The 18,744-nt window shown below is 39.4% G+C and overlaps 1 protein-coding gene across 1 annotated transcript in view; it reads right to left on the bottom strand.

The window, feature by feature from the left end:
• Positions 1-18,744, bottom strand: part of LOC126352566 (serine/threonine-protein kinase VRK1) — a 223,389-nt gene that overhangs the window by 23,428 nt on the left and 181,217 nt on the right. Inside the window, exon 7 of the mRNA XM_050002697.1 lies at positions 18,525-18,707. Coding sequence (XP_049858654.1) covers positions 18,525-18,707 — 183 coding nt within the window. The remainder of the gene's footprint in view (positions 1-18,524; positions 18,708-18,744) is intronic.

The raw sequence follows: 18,744 nt of genomic DNA, 5'->3' as shown, positions 1-18,744 counted from the left end.
AAGATGTTTCATTAAAATTTGCTCAAAAGACCATCATTTCAAAAGAAACTTCAGTGTAAAGATAATACATTATTCATGGGAACCTGTAATTCAAAAAGACAATCACGCAAACAATTAAAGATATATGTATAAAATGATACTCTTTGTAACCTATATTGCTAGGCTGATGAGAGGGAAATGGGGTGTAACAGAATATTGGAAGCTGTTGTAGTGCTGTTCTTACCGCCTTAGAGAATACAGTGGTAAGATGCAATAATTAAATTTCATGCACATTTTGATTTAAATTTTAAATAGTTAACACACAAGTGTTTCTTGCACATATATTTGTTTTCTTTGTCTCACAATGGGACCAATGGCAGCGCAATACACTGATGGAAGAGTCTCTGCTGCTGCGGACAGAGATGCTCAACTGTCCACTGTCCAACGCTACAACTGGTTTGATGGGTAGTGATAGTGAAAAGCTCCTGCCAGTGACTTATGTACCAATGGACATCAATTGATGCTATTATATATATATCTCAGTAACTGTAGTGATGTAGTAGTAAGTCTGCTATAAACCACATACATGTTGACATACGTCTGTGTACTTAGAAGGCAAAGGATTTGAAAGTTAAGTTTTCTAATGTACTTATTTATCAACAGTCTACACACTGGTTAGATATTCAAGAGGTAGACAATTTTTTTCTGCCAAAAAAATAGTTTGAGGTCACAATCACAGCCTCAGACAATTAAACTTTGCTATGGACTACAGCAATATACAGCCTCTTTGATTTATTTCCACCTGAACTGCTATTTCTAGAGAATAAGTGAACATATTTTTTCCCAATTAAGTCTCATTCTGATACAAAGAACCTGCTTGTTTAACAATGAAATACTATTATACTTCTAAAATTTGATGTGGCTTATTTTCTGGTTACACAAAAGCCAAGCATGGTCGAACTGATTAAGTAATAGTTAATCAGTATAGACACAATTCTTTGGAGCAGAAATATAGCAATACACTATTTAGGCACAATCCAAAAGCCATCCTGACAGCTTTACTTCCTCCAGTACCCCTCTCCAATATTCCAAATGTCATGGATGCTCTCCTATACCCTTTGCTGAACTAGCACTATTGAAAGTCATAGTATTGTGGAGAAATGGCTTAGACAGAGCATAGCACAGTGGTTTTATAATTTACTTTTCATGGTACTGTGGAGTATGCACAGCTTTAAAACTTTGTGACAGATCAGACTGTGTGCTGGATACCCGTAACCTCACATTTCACAAGCAATCCTTTTCCTTACTGAGCTATCCGGCAATATCTAAAATATCCATTCTTGCCAGAGTGTTAATCCAGCAAGGCATGTGTGACTGCTCCTGTGAACTTTGATGAGTAAGACAGGTACTGAGTGCAGTAAAGCTGTGAGGGCAGATTGTGAGTCGTGCCTTACCAAAATTAGTAAGCACATCTGGGTTCGAATCCTAGATCAGCACACAGCTTTAATCTGCCAGGAAGGTTTGAAACACTGCAGACTCTGCATAAAAGTAAAAGATTCTTTCTGAAAGTAAATGGCTTGCTGATGATGTTCATAAAGCGTGAAGCTCGACCAGAGATTGTGTGGCCGGCATTTCCAATGTTGGAACATTGTTCAAATTGTTTCACAGATTTCCAATGAGTTCAATTCTCTTCCACCCAGATATTTAATTGATCTTCACTGTTCTTCATGTGGAGATATCAGTTTCCAAGATGTGTGAATTGCAACACAATGTCAAGGATAGGAATGTTACAGTGCTTGTCCAAATAACAGAACAATGCCAAACTCTGCTTTCCAGCAAGTCATCATAGCTGATCTGTTCCCAGGAACTTCTGGCCTCAATTGAAGGACTGATTGATGTAATTTTAAAATCTCTAGAATGTCAAAGTGCCTCTTCCAGCTGGTACCACTTCCTGCACACAACTCTCTGAGACAGTTTTCTGATATCTATGATGCACTCGATGTTATAAATCATTTGCATATGAGTAGCGTACAGTTCATCTGACTAGATAACACGTCCATAATCCTGAACAGTCCTACCCCCCTCACCTTTAATGGTAAGAACAGCAAGAGCAAGAGAGATTTTTGCACTCAGTTGCATACAACTCAGGGATGAATTGTCCGAGGACAACATCTAAAAAACTTCTTGTCACATAGAGAAGAAATTTTTAATCAGAAGGCACACATATTTCTGTGTTCCCACCCATCACGCTTGTGTCTCAACCACAACCGATGTGATTCCTTGAAGACTGGGATGTTAATTACTGTCAGTAAAATTGTAGGATAATAAATAGCAATAAACCTGCAAAATTCACCACTTTCTTCATACTATAAGGCAGTTATCATCAATTAACACTTACATTAGTCACACATCCTTTGTTCCAAATGGAAAATGAGACAAGCACTTTGCTGCATCATTTTCATGGAAATGCTAAACAACTGTTTTCACTTCTTTACATCTTCCAAGCAGATGTGTGTCATTACAGTGTTTGAACAGTTGCCTCTCATTTTAGGTCATTCTGTCTACTATTAACTTTGACTTTTCATGTGACTAATTTCTTGATTGTGCACTTATCAATAAAAAAATTGAGAAAATAACAGAAATTAAATGGAAATTTCTACAATAAACTCAGCAGATAAAGTAAAGAATTATTTTAACTGTTTTAAGTCCAAAATGAGAAATCTAGCTTCATTTGTCTGGACATTGAGATAATACTTTGATCACTCTAGTGACTGAGAAGATCAGCAATACTTACGGAATTTCAACATAATTTACAATCTGCATCATAGCCCCCACAACTGATTGAGGCCTCAATTTGTGTCAAAGAGTTGAGAACTGCAGAGTTTCAGTAAAAGGCTCAGAAGTGCGTTACACATTACAAGCTGCTATCCAGGTAGCTGAATGCATTTGTGGGGCACAACAGCAAGCTTTTTAGGCTAGTTGACACACTATCCAGTCCACATAACAACTATAGGGAATCTTAAAGTATTAATTTAAGATCCAAAGAAATTCCTGTTAACACTGAATTTATTAAAATCCTAGCAATTAACTGCCAAAGCACTTGTAAAACACATAAATAAATAAAATAAAAACAGCCCGAATGGTATCACTCTAACAGCCAACAATGAAGCCAACATCTAGCAACATCAATAAGCTCCACGTGATCCACATATTGCTCCCCACAGAGTGTAATCCTTCACTGGGATAAACAGATGGAAGTCAGAAGGTGCAAGATCTGTGCTGCAGGATGGATGAAAAAGTACAGTTCAATGAAGTTTTGTGACCTCCTCTCAGGTATGCAGACTTGTGTGAAGCTTTACATTCTCACGGACACGGAGAATTCCACCTGCATTTTTGTGGTGATGAATGCTGAAGTTGTTTCTTCAGTTTCCTGAGGGTGGCGCAATACACTTCAGAGAGTATTGCTGCATCTTGAGGGAGGACATCAAACAGACTAATACCTCAGAGTCCCAGAAGGCCATCACTATGACTTTACCGGCTTTGAACTACTACTTCAGAGGAGAGGTGGTGCGGCACTACACCATCGATTGCCATTTTGTTTCTGGTTTGAAGTGATGAACTGATGTTTCAGTGCCTTCGATAATGTGCAACAAAAAATTGTCACAATCAGCCCCATAATAGCAAGCAATTCCACACAGTTGGTCCTTCGTTGCTCTTTATGGTCTTCTGTTAGATAAGGGGTATCTTGGTGGGTACATACTTTTAAATATCCCATATGGTGGACAAGTGTGTCAGCACTACCAACAGACACACCCAGTTGATTAATAAAGTGTTTGTTTGTAATCTGTAGATTACCTCGAATGAGAGTGTCCTAACAACTGTGGGTGGACAGCTGGCACGGACAGTTTTGCACAACTTATACCGATGACGACAGATGCCGTGTTCAACAGCTAACTGTGCTTTTGCTCACTGGCAGGTTTCCATAGATATTTTGCGAGAGCTTACAAATACGTGTGATGCTCTGGTTTTCCACCAAAAGCAAATCAATGACAGCTCTCTACTTGGAACACACAACCAATACAGACACCATTTTGAAAGCTATGTATAACACCACCACCTATCAGGACTTCTTGAAACTATAGGGACTGAATCAGGTATGTTCCACGATGTCCCACAATAAATTCCACATTTTATTTACAAATAGGACTTTTTCGCTAAAGAAGTTGTCCTACTCAGGGAAACACTCATGGAAATAGGGCAAAGGAAATACTTCGAAACCTTGGAAAGAATGGATATGACCCACGGCAGCAAAGTGGCCTGGAACTTAGGAAAAGGTCCTACGATAATCAAACGATTTCCTACACTAACGCCCAGTTAAATACCCTAGCAGCACCAACTAATTGGAAAATCCAACATGAGAAGCTAGAGCCAAGAATCAAACATGTTTAAAACACCATTTACAGTAAAAGAACTTAATCACGAACTGAGTTTAATGAAAAATGGGAAAGAAGCTGCGGGTCAAAGAGACGTGTGGAACAGATAAAACACCTTGGCCTTAGTGCCAAACAATGGATTTTACAACTCCTTAATCACTGACTAAACACAAGTAAGGTCGCAAAGGTGTGGAGGAAATCTAAGATAGCAGTGTTATCGAAACCTGCAGGACAACTGAAGAAAACACACACACACACACACACACACACAGATATATATATATATATATATATATATATATATATATATATATATATATATTAAAAACAAAGGTGATGTGACTTACCAAACAAAAGCGCTACCAGGTCGATAGACACACAAACATACACACAAAATTCTAGCTTTCGCAACCAATGGTTGCTTCTTCAGGAAAGAGGGAAGGAGAGGGAAAGACGAAAGGATGTGGGTTTTAAGGGAGAGGGTAAGGAGTAATTCCAATCCTGGGAGCGGCCACACACATATCCATCTGCACATACACAGACACAAGCAGACATTTGTAAATGCAAAGAGTTTGGGCAGAGATGTCAGTCGAGGCGGAAGTACACAGGCAAAGATTTTGTTGAAAGACAGGTGAGGTATGAGTGGCGGCAACATGAAATTAGTGGAGGTTGAGGCCTGGCGGATAACGAGAAGAGAGGATATACTGAAGGGCAAGTTCCCATCTCCGGAGTTCTGACAGCTTGGTGTTAGTGGGAAGTATCCAGATAACCCGGACGGTGTAACACTGTGCCAAGATGTGCTGGCTGTGCACCAAGGCATGTTTAGCCACAGGGTGATCCTCATTACCAACAAACACTGTCTGCCTGTGTCCATTCATACGAATGGACAGTTTGTTGCTGGTCATTCCCACATAGAAAGCTTCACAGTGTAGGCAGGTCAGTTGGTAAATCACGTGGCTCTGCCTTTGATCATGTACACCTTCCGGGTTACAGGACTGGCGTAGGTGGTGGTGGGAGGGTGCATGGGACAGGTTTCACACCGGGGGCAGTTACAAGGGTAGGAGCCAGAGGGTAGGGAAGGTGGTTTGGGGATTTCATAGGGATGAACTAAGAGGTTACGAAGGTTAGGTGGATGGCGGAAAGACACTCTTGGTGGAGTGGGGAGGATTTCATGAAGGATGGATCTCATTTCAGGGCAGGATTTGAGGAAGTCTTATCCCTGCTGGAGAGCCACATTCAGAGTCTGATCCAGTCCCGGAAAGTATCCTGTCACAAGTGGGGCACTTTTCTGGTTCTTCGGTGGGTGGTTCTGGGTTTGAGGGGGTGAGGAAGTGGCTCTGGTTATATGCTTCTGTACCAGGTCGGGAGGGTAGTTGCAGGATGCGAGGCTGTTTTCAGGTTGTTGGTGTAATGGCTCAGGGATTCCTGAATGGAGCAGATTCGTTTGCCACGAAGACCTAGGCTGTAGGGAAGGAACCGTTTGATGTGGAATGGGTGGCAGCTGTCATAATGGGGGTACTGTTGCTTGTTGGTGGGTTTGATTTGGACGGACGAGTAAAGCTGACCATTGGACAGATGGAGGTCAACGTCAAGGAAAGTGGCATGGGATTTGGAGTAGGACCAGGTGAATCTGATGGAACCAAAGGAGTTGAGGTTGGAGAGGAAATTCTGGAGTTCCTCTTCACTGAGTCCAGATCATGAAGATGTCGTCAATAAATCTGTACCAAACTTTGGGTTGGCAGGCCTGGGTAATCAAGAAGGCTTCCTCTAAGCGACCCATAAATAGGTTGGCATACGAGGGGGCCATCCTGGTACCCACGGCTGTTCCCTTTAATTGTTGGTATGTCTGGCCTTCAAAAGTGAAGCAGTTGTGGGTCAGGATGAAGCTGGCTAAGATAATGAGGAAAGAGGTTTTAGGTAGGGTGGCAGGTGATTGGTGTGAAAGGAAGTGCTCCATCGCAGCGAGGCCCTGGATGTGTGGAATATTTGTGTATAAGGAAGTGGCATCAATGGTTACAAGGATGGTTTCCGGGGGTAACAGATTGGGTAAGGATTCCAGGCGTTCGAGAAAGTGGTTAGTGTCTTTGATGAAGGATGGGAGACTGCATGTAATGTGTTGAAGGTGTTGATCTACGTAGGCAGAGATACGTCCTGGGGGGGCTTTGTAACCAGCTACAATGGGGCGGCCGGGATGATTGGGTTTGTGAATTTTAGGAAGAAGGTAGAAGGTAGGGGTGCGGGGTGTTGGTGGGGTCAAGAGGTTGATGGAGTCAGGTGAAAGGTTTTGTAGGGGGCCTAAGGTTCTGAGGATTCCTTGAAGCTCCGCCTGGACATCAGGAATGGGATTACCTTGGCAAACTTTGTACGTGGTATTGTCTGAAAGCTGACACAGTCCCTCCGCCACATACTCCCGACGATCAAGTACCATGTTCGTGGATCCCTTGTCCGCTGGAAGAATGACGATGGATCGGTCAGCCTTCAGATCACGGATCGCTTGGGCTTCAGCAGTGGTGATGTTGGGAGTAGGATTAAGGTTTTTTTAAGACGGATTGAGAGGCAAGGCTGGAAGTCAGAAATTCCTGGAAGGTTTGGAGAGGGTGATTTTGAGGAAGAGGAGGTGGGTCCCACTGTGACGGAGGACGGAACTGTACCAGGCAGGGTTCAATTTGGATAGTGTCTTGGGGAGTTGGATCATTAGGAGTAGGATTAGGATCATTTTTCTTCATGGCAAAGTAATATTTCCAGCAGAGAGTGCGAGTGTAGGACAGTAAATCTTTGACGTGGGCTGTTTGGTTGAACCTGGGAGTGGGGCTGAAGGTGAGGCCTTTGGAAAGGACAGAGGTTTTGGATTGGGAGAGAGGTTTGGAGAAAAGGTTAACTACTGAATTAGGGTGATGTGGTTCCAGATTGTGTTGATTGGAATTTTGAGGTTTTGGAGGGAGTGGAGCTGGAAGTGGGAGATTGAGTAGATGGAAGAGACTGGGTTTGTGTGCAATGAGAGGAGGTTGAGGTTTGCTGGAAAGGTTGTGAAGGGTGATTGCATTGCCTTTCTGGAGGTGGGAAACCAGGAGATTGGATAGTTTTTTGAGGTGGAGTGTGGCATGCTGTTCTAATTTGCAGTTGGCCTGTAGGAGGATGCTCTGAACAGACGGTGTGGATGTGGGAGAGGAAAGATTGAGGACTTTTATTAAGGATAGGAGTTGACGGGTGTGTTCATTGGCTGAGTTGATGTGTAGGTGAAAGATTAGGTGGGTGACGGCAATGGATTGTTCAGAATGGAACTGGTATAGGGACTGATGGAAAGAAGGGTTGCAGCCAGAGATGGGAACTTTAAGTGTGAGGCCTTTGGGGGTAATGCCAAATGTCAGACAAGCCTGAGAAAATAAAATATGGGAGCGTAATCTGGCTAGGGCGAAGGCATGTTTGCGGAGGGAATGTAAATAAAACTTAATGGGGTCGTTGTGGGGGTGTTGTGACGGTGACATGGTATTAGAAGGTGGAAAGTGTAACATGAGGCTGAAATGAAAATGAAAATGAAAAAAATGTATGGGGAGAGATAAAGGTGAATTAGAAAGAAACTGGAGATATGGTGTGAAAAAAGGCAAAAAAGTGTTGGCTAAAGCTGGGCTATGTTGATACTCTGGTGAACTTGGGTTGGTAGACAACAATGTGCATAAAGTTTAGGTGGTTGTGTTGCCACCAAAACACGTTAAAGGGTGGAGAAATTCGGGAAAATTTTGAAAAAACTATGTGTAAACATATTAAAAGGAGTGATTTTGTGGTGGCAGATTATAAAAATGAGGTTAACAATTGTCTGACGAAGAAATAATGACGTTAAAACCTGTGGGAAGTGGCTAAAAATGATCAGTGATGTGGGAAAAACGGAAATGGAAATGAAGCGAAAGTTATTAGAACTAGCCGAAATGGTTGTTTAATAGGTGAAAGGAACTGTTTGTGAACTAGAAACAGTGGATTTGATAGCAGCGGTAGTGTTGAAAGAGAAAAAAAATTTTTTTTTGGTTATGGTTTGGAAGTGGGTTACGTATTATTGAGTATATATAGGCGGGATAAAATTGTATAGTAGATTACGGTAAAAGGAGAAGGTGAATACAAAGTGAAACTACTGGCAAAAACAGAAAGAGAAAATAAGACGACAGAAACGATTGCGAAATGCAACAGTGACAATAACAAACGTAATTGTTGGGCTCAAATTAATGATGAATATAATAGAGGGAAACATTCCACGTGGGAAAAATATAACTAAAAACAAAGTTGATGCGACTTACCAAACAAAAGTGCTGGCAGGTCGATAAATACAAAAACAAACACAAACATACACACAAAATTCAAGCTTTCGCAACCAACGGTTGCTTTTTCAGGAAAGAGGGAAGCAGAGGGAAAGACGAAAGGATGTGTGTTTTGAGGGAGAGGGTAAGGAGTCATTCCAATCCCGGGAGGGGAAAGACTTACCTTAGGGGGAAAAAGTGACAGGTATACACTCGCACACACACACACACACACACACACACACACACACACACACAAGCAGATGTGATTTACCAACTGACCTGCCTACACTGTGAAGCTTTCTATGTGGGAATGACCAGCAACAAACTGTCCATTCACATGAATGGACACAGGCAGACAGTGTTTGTTGATAATGAGGATCACCCTGTGGCTAAACACACCTCGGTGCACGGCCAGCACATCTTGGCACAGTGTTACACCGTCCAGGTTATCTGGATACTTCCCACTAACACCAAGCTGTCAGAACTCCGGAGATTGGAACTTGCCCTTCAGTATATCCTCTCTTCTCATTATCCGCCAGGCCTCAACCTCCGCTAATTTCAAGTTGCCGCCACTCATACCTCACCTGTCTTTCAACAACTTCTTTGCCTCTGTACTTCCGCCTCGACTGACTTCTCTGCCCGAACTCTTTGCCTTTACAAATGTCTGCTTGTGTCTGTGTATGTGCGGATGGATATGTGTGTGCGAGTGAGTGTATACCTGTCCTTTTTTCCCCCTAAGGTAAGTCTTTCCGCTCCCAGGATTCGAAAGACTCCTTACCCTCTCCCTTAAAATCCACATCCTTTCGTCTTTCCCTCTCCTTCCCTCTTTCCTGAAGAAGCAACCGCTGGTTGCAAAAGCTTGAATTTTGTGTGTTTGTTTGTGTATTTATCAACCTGCCAGCGCTTTTGTTTGGTAAGTCACATCATCTTTGTTTTTAGATATATTTTTCCATGTGGAATGTTTCCCTATAAAAAACAAAGATTCCTAGACTTACCAAGCGGGAAAGCGCCGGGAAAAAGGACAGGTGTACACTTGCGCGCGCGCGCGCGCGCGCACACACACACACACACACACACACACACATCCATCCGCACATACACAGACACCAGCAGATATATTTAGGCCTAAATATGTCTGCTTGTGTCTGTGTATGTGCGGATGGATGTGTGTGCGTGTGTGTGTGTGAGTGCGCGCGAGTGTACACCTGTCCTTTTTCCCCCCCTAAGGGAAGTCTTTCCACTCCCGGGATTGGAATGACTCCTTACCCTCTCCCTTAAAACCCACATTCTTTCGTCTTTCCCTCTCCTTCCTGTAGAAGCAACCATCGGTTGCGAAAGCTAGTAATTCTGTGTGTGTGTTTGTGTGTTTTGTTCATTGTGCCTGTCTGCCGGCGCTTTCCCGCTTGGTAAGTATTGGAATCTTTGTTTTTAATATATTTTTCCCATGTGGAAGTTTCTTTCTATTTTATTGATATCATCATTAATTTGAACCCAACAATTACATTTATATATATATATACACACACAAAATTCAAGTTTTCGCAACCAATGGTTGCTTTCTTCAGGAAAGAGGGAAGGAGAGGGAAAGATGAAAGGATGTGGATTTTAAGCGAGAGGGTAAGGAGTCATTCCAAGCCCGGGAGTGGAAAGACTTACCTTAAGAGGAAAAAAAGGACAGGTACACACACACACACACACACACACACACACACACACACACACACACACACAGACATTTGTAAAGGCCTTTTTTGTTAGTTCTAACTTCCTTTGAAGAATCTGTGTTTACAACAAGTGGGCTTGGTTTTTGTTTTTATCCAAGTTGATTAGCACTTCTCAATTATTTGAATCTATATTGTCTAAATCGTGACAGTATGGTAGTCAGTCACTGACTGATACTGAGCTGAAAGCATTAGTAAATTCCTCAGAAAATGAAGAAATACTTTGAGAGTCTGATGACAACATCAGTGAGAGCAAAGACATTTCACAGCCTGTACAAAATAATTCACAGACTTTTCTTTCCAATAACAGATATAATGAATGACAGTTACCTCATCAGCACAACTCGGCCACAAGTCATCTTCGAATGTCAAGAGTACCAGAAGAGCTATTAGGTATGCAACCAGCAGAATAAGTAACAAAAGTTAATTTGAAGTAATATTTTGTTCAGTATTTGAAAATAAAATAACAGAAATGTCAAATATTGAGAAGCAGCAAGTTTATAGTCAGCATTGGACAAACATTGGCAATTCTGTTTTTTATGCTTATTTAGTATTCTCATTTCTTGTGGGTGTGTACCAATCACTTGGGGAATCTAAAAAAAAGTTTGTACATTGAGTATACCAGGCAGAACGTATTTTGAGTAATCGTGAAATGAAACATTCTGTAAGATGATATGTGTCATGTGATTTGATAAGGAATCTGATGGAGGGGTGGGGGGTGGGGGGAAGATGATGTACTGATAAACTTGTGTCAGTTGATAAGTCTTTGGGAGAAGTGGGTAGATGTTCCTCCTAAACTCTAAAATCAACAAGAAAATGTTACTGCCGAAAAGCAGTTAATAGCATTTACAGATTACTATCCATTCAAAGAGTATATCCCAAGTAAACTTGCAAAATATGGGATTAAAGTGTGCAAGCTCTGTGTGACAGCAAATCTTCATACATACTGAAAGCCCAAATTGATACAGGGAAGGAGAGTGGAGCAACACTGGGGGATTGATTATTTTTGAGGGGGACATCTGCTGGTGCTAAAATTAGCCAGCCACCCCCTGGGGATGAGGTGGGAGGCAAATTTAAAATTTCAGATTGGACACCCCCCCCCCCCTTTATATTGCAGAATCATATTCTACATAAAAAACTATGTACATTTTGTCTTAAAAATTTGTTTTGTTTCTTGGTTGTTGGCACTGTAATTCAAGAAAATCCATGTTCTCAGTTTTGAGTGGAAAATGGTTACGGATAAATAAAAAATACTTCTTTACTTCATAAATTTTGATTTGCTAAAACATAGTTTTTAAATGTAGAATCTGATTCTGTAATAAAAGGGGGGGGGGGGGGGGTTTCCCACTTGAAATTTTACAGTTGCCTCCCGCCCCGACACAGGGGGCTGGGGTGGCGGGCTAATTTTAGCACCAGCAGATGTCCCCCTCAAGAACTCAACTTTGGATTCTACACATTTTTTCGTGTGAAGCTTATTTTTTGAGTTATTCTGGTTTGTCAACTTAAAATTTACACCCTGTATAGTGGTTTGAATGGTACAGACTGACTTCAGTCCCACAAGAGATTGTTTAGTATTAAGCTAAATGTGCCCCAGCCTCATAAGAGATGGAGAACGGCAATGAATCAAGCTATAAGAATTGAAGAACAATGAATCTCACAAGAAAGTATGTAGCACCAACCAAAACAAATCCAATTATATTGTGCCTCACAGACAAAGCAGGCAACAAATGTAACTGTGATGATGTCCAGGACATGGCATATCACCTACAATGTCTCAGTGCCTAATGAGTGTACCCTCGATAAACTATGGTTTGACAAGAATGAAGCACTGGATATAGCCCAATACAGGGTAAAAAAAAAAAAAAAATAAATAAAAAAAAAAAAAATTATATATATATATATATATATCTCTGGACATACAAAAAGTGGAGGAATAAACAATTTTTTTAGTTGTTGACATTTACTAAAGAACAGTGTAAATAAAGTGTTATTTTGGCATTTTTTCTTAATAAAACTGTCACGTGCACGGCATGATGACGACGATGTTGGTTTGTGGGGCGTGTAGTGATTCGAAAATTTCCGTGTAAATTGTAGAACCACTCAGCCTTCTACAGTTTCGAACGCACGATATTCTGGATGTGAGTGCGGGATGGTAGAATCCTACCTACTGTGCGAGAAAGGTTTGTGTGTGTAGGTTTAAAATCAGTCGCAGGAAGAAAGTAGACGTGGTGGACGAACAGAACTGACAAGCACCTGTCTGGCAATCCATAGACATTTTAGTGAGTGTGTAAGGAAGAACTATGGAGTTTATATGCAGCTCTGTGCTTATTGGATCATTGACTATTGTCATTAAAACAAAGACAGTTGAAAAAGAACTCTTGATGTAACCTTGCAATAGGCAAGACTTATTTTCTGATTTATGTTAAGAAAAGTTATGGTATCAAAGGCAACTTACTTTGAACTCTTATTTAATTTGTTTCTGACATTTGACTGTACGAAGGACTCACTGGAAGTTATATATTTATATTGTAAGTGAGAGTTTTATTGTGTATGAAAGTCAAATACATCATTAATTGACGAAAAGCAAACTTGTATATCTACTTATTTCATAAGCAGAAAGAGTCTAAAAATTCCTGTACCTAATGTTATTTGATGGACAATTAGTCAACAGGGTTTCCAGCAGCCGGCTATCCAGTAAAGAAAAGTGTCTGCAAATTCCATGTAAGTCACCTTGTTTAGAAGTGGAAGGAGAATAAACCGAAATAACCCAGATTCCCACTCACACTTTAAAAGTCGGAAACATTAGAACATGGCGACTTGTGTAAAAGGACCGAGAAAACAGGAATTTTAACTCAAAAACGAGAAAAGAAGCCATTACATGTTGCCATAGCAACAAAACATAATAAGACAAGGGAATTACTTCAAGAAATTGGAAATGTTCAAGTATCCAACAGAGCAAAATTTAAATAGAAAAAATGGTGAAGAAATGAAAAATCCTCAACGATAAAAACAGCAAAGAGGGTTTTGACATATTTGTCTAAGAAGAAGTACGCATAGAACATTTCAACCCAGAAGATCCAGTGTGGGTAGTATACAGCTCTCACACACATCGCGAGGACACAGATGCGGAAACGAACATACATCCGACACTGTCGGCACTAGCTGCTATTCACTGGTGCTGACCTGCCTCCACATCCACTCACCTACGCAACGCAAATTCTACACAGTGTGAGAGCGAAACAAAACTTGATTACTTTAGTACTAAGTTGTAGAAGACACTGTTGAGTGAACTTCTATTTTGTAATTATCATATTTAAAGTTAGTTTTAAATGTTTACAAGAGTTAAGGCATATAAAAGTATGGAAAATATATAACAGATTGGGGAAACTCAAGCCCCAGCTATGGCCATGAAAATTAGGAAAAAGAGCTGGACTTAGTAAATTCTCAATTAAATACCCAGAATGAAGCTTTAAATGCTCAGAGTGAAACGACAAATTTAGGTTTGTTAAATGCTAAATTCCACTCTCAAAGCAAAGAATTCAGTAATCTATGCGAAGTCGTGGGTGCTTTGAAGACCGAGTTCAACACAATAAGTAATAAAGTAGAGAATTTAAAAGTAGATTTAAAGAAGGAGTTGACAAATTCTTTGAACACTCATATAAATCATATGTTTATTGACCTTAGTCAGAAACAGAACTACGCTTTTCAAGATTTATCGAAAAGGTTAGAACTTAATATTGAGAGAAAATGTAACAATGTAGAATCCAAACTTAACGAAAAGTTAGGATCTTTTGAAAACGTGTGCAATGTTAAGTATAACGATGTAAGGCAGGGGTTGAATGATTTGAAAGAGAGTGTAGATGAGCAGAATGAATTAATGCCAGTCATTCAATCACAAATTACAAATGTCAATACACAGGTAGAAAATGTAGAAAGAAATTTCAAAGAGAAAGTAGCTAACTCTGATATTATAAATGTAATTAGTTTGGAGGAACAATTTGGAGAAATTACAGGTCGAAAGGTTACCGAGAGAAGAAAATCTGGAAACGTATCGCCTATTCCTTCTTCTGAACTTAGTGATACCAGGAAGGGCACGGACGACCTGTGGACAGAATGTAAGCTTATTCAAGACAAAGTAGAAGAAAGGGTAACTCCACCAAATGTTGTATTGACTAGTAAAGCGGTGACTGATTTGCGATAGGGAGCAAATTCAGGGTTATCTAGACAGTTCCCTAAATTTACGCCCGATGGAGATGTACATCCAACCCATTTCTTAAAAAGATTTAGGCTAACCATAGCTTTAGCAAAAAATTGGGAAGATTCCAAGAAAATCGAATTTGCTTTGGGGTATCTACTAGCGGGAAGTCTTAGAATGGGGAACAATAAATATTGAGAATTTTTCCTCTTGAGGAGTCTTCCAAAAGAAATTTAAAGAGAAGTACTGGTCAGCCAGTGTCAAAAAATCTTTGAATAAATGTCAGTTAAAGATCCAAAGACAGAAGCCAAGACGCAACTTGACAATTTACAATCAGTTTAAAATTTGACTATAACTCCTCTATAATAGCAAATGATGTAAATTCATTGTCTAAGAGAGATGCTAACAACTGCTTAATTGCTCTTCCTAGCAGAAACACTCTCATAGCCTTTTTGACTGATTTATGGTTCAGCCTATTTGTAGCTACAAGGTCTAAGATATTTCCATTACGAGTAGGCTGCCAAACTAGCTGCTCAAGACAGTTTTCAGAAAATGTGTTCAAAAGTACTTCACAAGACTTTTCGACTGTACCCCCTGCAATGACTCCATAGATGACCCAGTCACATAAACCAACAGTAAAGTTTGTACACCACCATGTCACACACAACCAGATAACTTCACTGTCACCCTCAATTTGAACATCAATAGAAAGAATTTTTTTTGTCAACTGAAATGAACACTCCTTGTCCTATGGGATCTTATCTGTCTATCTGATATACGTTCCACGACTCACTAAATATTTCAGAGCTTTCTAGTTTGGGTTTCAGCCAGCTCCCTGTCCCAAGAATATAATATGAGTGCAAAAACTTTCCTGGAGGGCAGTAAAATCTGAAACTTCATTACGAATACTTCGACACTTTACTGATAAAATTTTGACAGTTAAAGTGTCCTTACTCTGCACATGGTCTGATTTCACTATATGCTTATTGACCAGCTAGTGTTTATCACTACCGCCTAGCCCAAACACCACCATTTGCACTCTGCTACTTGAGCAGCTGCTTCCTTCATGTAGTGCACCTCTGACCTACCAAGCAGAATCCTCACAAGGAGACATTCCCAGTGGAGTGATTGACTTTTGGAAACTATCCATACAGTGATGTAGGTTAGGGTCTCATGTATAACACACTGCAGCCATTCACCATGGCTGGTCCTCATTTGCAAGTAATCGATGAAAAAAAGAAATTGGAATTTTGTGTGACACTCAATAGCATTAAAAAAGTTGTGTTATATAAGTCTTGTTTCGTAGAGTAGTGGATGAGATAAAAGCTTCGCTTGCAGAAGGTTGAGGGTTCGAATCTCATCAGGTGCAGTTAGTTTTATTTATTTTTTATTTTAAAATCTTTAATGAAACGACTCTGATCATCAGTTTTATTGAACTGATTGATTTAAATGTAATTTTTAATTCCATTCCTTTGTCACATAATCTTACTCATAATATCAACATCTTCAATTGCTCTCATTTTTCATCCTATTGTTCTTTCTGCACTTGAAATCTTTGTTTATACGTTTTCAGTTGATTTTATGTATTAATTTTGATTTAATTTCTTTTTTTTTTATTATCCTGTTTTTCTGTCCACATTATTGTGTTGATTATATCTATTTCTCACTTTGCTTGAATTTCATTTTACTTATAAACCCATCTTTCTTCTTCTTCTTCTTCTTCGAAATGGGCCAGTTAAGGACCACGATATTCAACTTTTCAGCCTGGAGAAGGACTTGATGTTTGCCCAGTAATCCCGCATTCTCTTTTCATTTAAATTTTCATCTCCATTACTTTGTCCATACTGCTATAGGTATTTAGTTTATGTTTTAAATGTTTGCATAATGATTACCACAGAAAAAAACACATCTGTTAATAAATATATATTTTTCACACCATAAATAGATTATTTTTTTCTTTTGTTTTTAACTGATAGATCAGAATTTTCAAATTATTGAACGTTATAATACATGAATATAATTAAATTCATATTCGCAAAAACACCAGTTGGAAAGAGAATGATATAAAGAAAAAATGAAACAAATGAAAAAGATTATCTGGTGGTTAAAATGATGTGGCAAAGGAATAGAAACAAAAGTTTAAATGTAAACTAATTAACTGAATAAAAATAATGACGAGATTTGATCCTACAACCTCGTGCACGTGAAGCTGCTCTCTTATCCATTATATCATGCAACCAGACAATGTAATGCAACTTTTTCTAACGCTATTGGGTATCACACAAAATTCCAATTGTTTTTTCTTGTAGTCAATTACTTAAATTCACCCAGCCAGGTGAATGGCTGCTGTGTGCGATACATGGGATCTTGACCTACATCACTGTATAGATAGTTTCAAAAAGTCGATCACACCACTGGGGAGCTCTCCTTGTTGCACGATGCCCCCCTGCAGATATACCGAATGCGCTTTGGCTTTCTTTCCATCCATGAATGCTGTTTTGTCACCACAAAAATTAATTATTTTCATCAGGAACTCATTTCAGAAATAAAATTATAAATTCAAGATAAAGAATATAAATAAACAATTGCTGACATATAGTCAAGCCACACAAGAAGATTTTTTGGGGTTGCGACCCACTGGATTGATGATGACGTCAATCAATAATTCAAAAGACTACTAGGTCCGAGATTTTCTGGAGTTCACATCTACGATCGTGTAGCCTCAATATTTGATGAAATGCACAAAGAATTTAGTGGAACTGTTTAAACACTTCGTATATCTATTAGTAGTTAAAATGGAGTCAGAGGAAGAGAAAGATGAATATATAAAAGTGAAATATGATGATGATGATGACAATTTCCAGAAGTGTCAGATAATTTTCTTTTCGGTGAGAACACATGTATCACAGAACAAGCTAACCAATTACCACCAAACTTTTGATGTACTGCACATGCTCTACTTGTGCACTACAAGTGATTTTACTTATTATCTTCAAACCTGGATGACAATGGAGAATAAATCACACTATCCAAAATGCATCACAAGACCATACAACAATGTAATGCTTTGTGGAATGCTGCTGGACATTCAAAGTCATCTGAAATAACTGAAGCTGTTTTTGGAAAAGTTATGAGTATCTGTTCTTTCACGACGCAGTAGTTTGTATGACACAATGATAGAAATTTTTTTGATCACTGAAGTTGATGCTGTTACACAGAATGTTGTAATTTAAAAATTTCATAAGAAATGAGTTTGAGTATATAAAAGAATTTATAACATGTTCAGGTCCTACTGATGAAGCTCTGGATATGATGCAAGGTGGAAGAAAGAGTATTATAGAGTTTATTCCAGTCTTGATGGCTCTGCATAAAAGGCAACAAAAATTGGAGGATAATTACTTTAAATATTGCAGCATGTCGGTAATCTTTTGTAAAGAATGTGTTGAAGAGTCTCAGTCATGCAGAATTGATTTTTTTTACAATTATTAAAGACATGTTCACTGGAATTTGGAATGAAAAATAGGTCCTAAACGCACATATAAACTGAGCTAGTCCTTGATGGTTCTACTCCCACTCTAAGTCTAATATGAAATTAACTTGTGACATCTAAAAAATTAACCTTTCATTAAGTCAAATGGGCAGCTGATGAAATTAATTCAATGAAATGTGACTAAAACTGACTGACACACACACACACACACACACACACACACACACACACACACACACACACACACACACACACACACACACACAGAGAGAGAGAGAGAGAGAGAGAGAGAGAGAGAGAGAGAGAGAGAGAGAGAGAGAGAGAGTTTCCATTGTGTCAATAACACAATATTATCTACAACATATATGTGTAGTGTCATAATGACAATATGAAGCTAAAACTATAAACTCAACTTACGTGGTGGACTTCTTTTCTTAAAACATGCCTTCATTAAAGTTGGCACATCATTCATATATTTTATCTTCTCTTTCTGAATAACTTCTGGAGGTTCAGAAATTTTTTTCTCCCAAGGAAGCTCTGAGGCTGCCCACTGAATCATGTTGAAACCGAGGACTTCCAGATCACCTCTTCTAGTTGGAACTAGAACAAATAACAAAACACATAATGATTAGACCAA

Source organism: Schistocerca gregaria, chromosome 1 (assembly GCF_023897955.1).
Source record: "Schistocerca gregaria isolate iqSchGreg1 chromosome 1, iqSchGreg1.2, whole genome shotgun sequence".
Taxonomy (NCBI): domain Eukaryota; kingdom Metazoa; phylum Arthropoda; class Insecta; order Orthoptera; family Acrididae; genus Schistocerca; species Schistocerca gregaria.
This window is presented reverse-complemented; position numbering and strand designations above follow the sequence as displayed.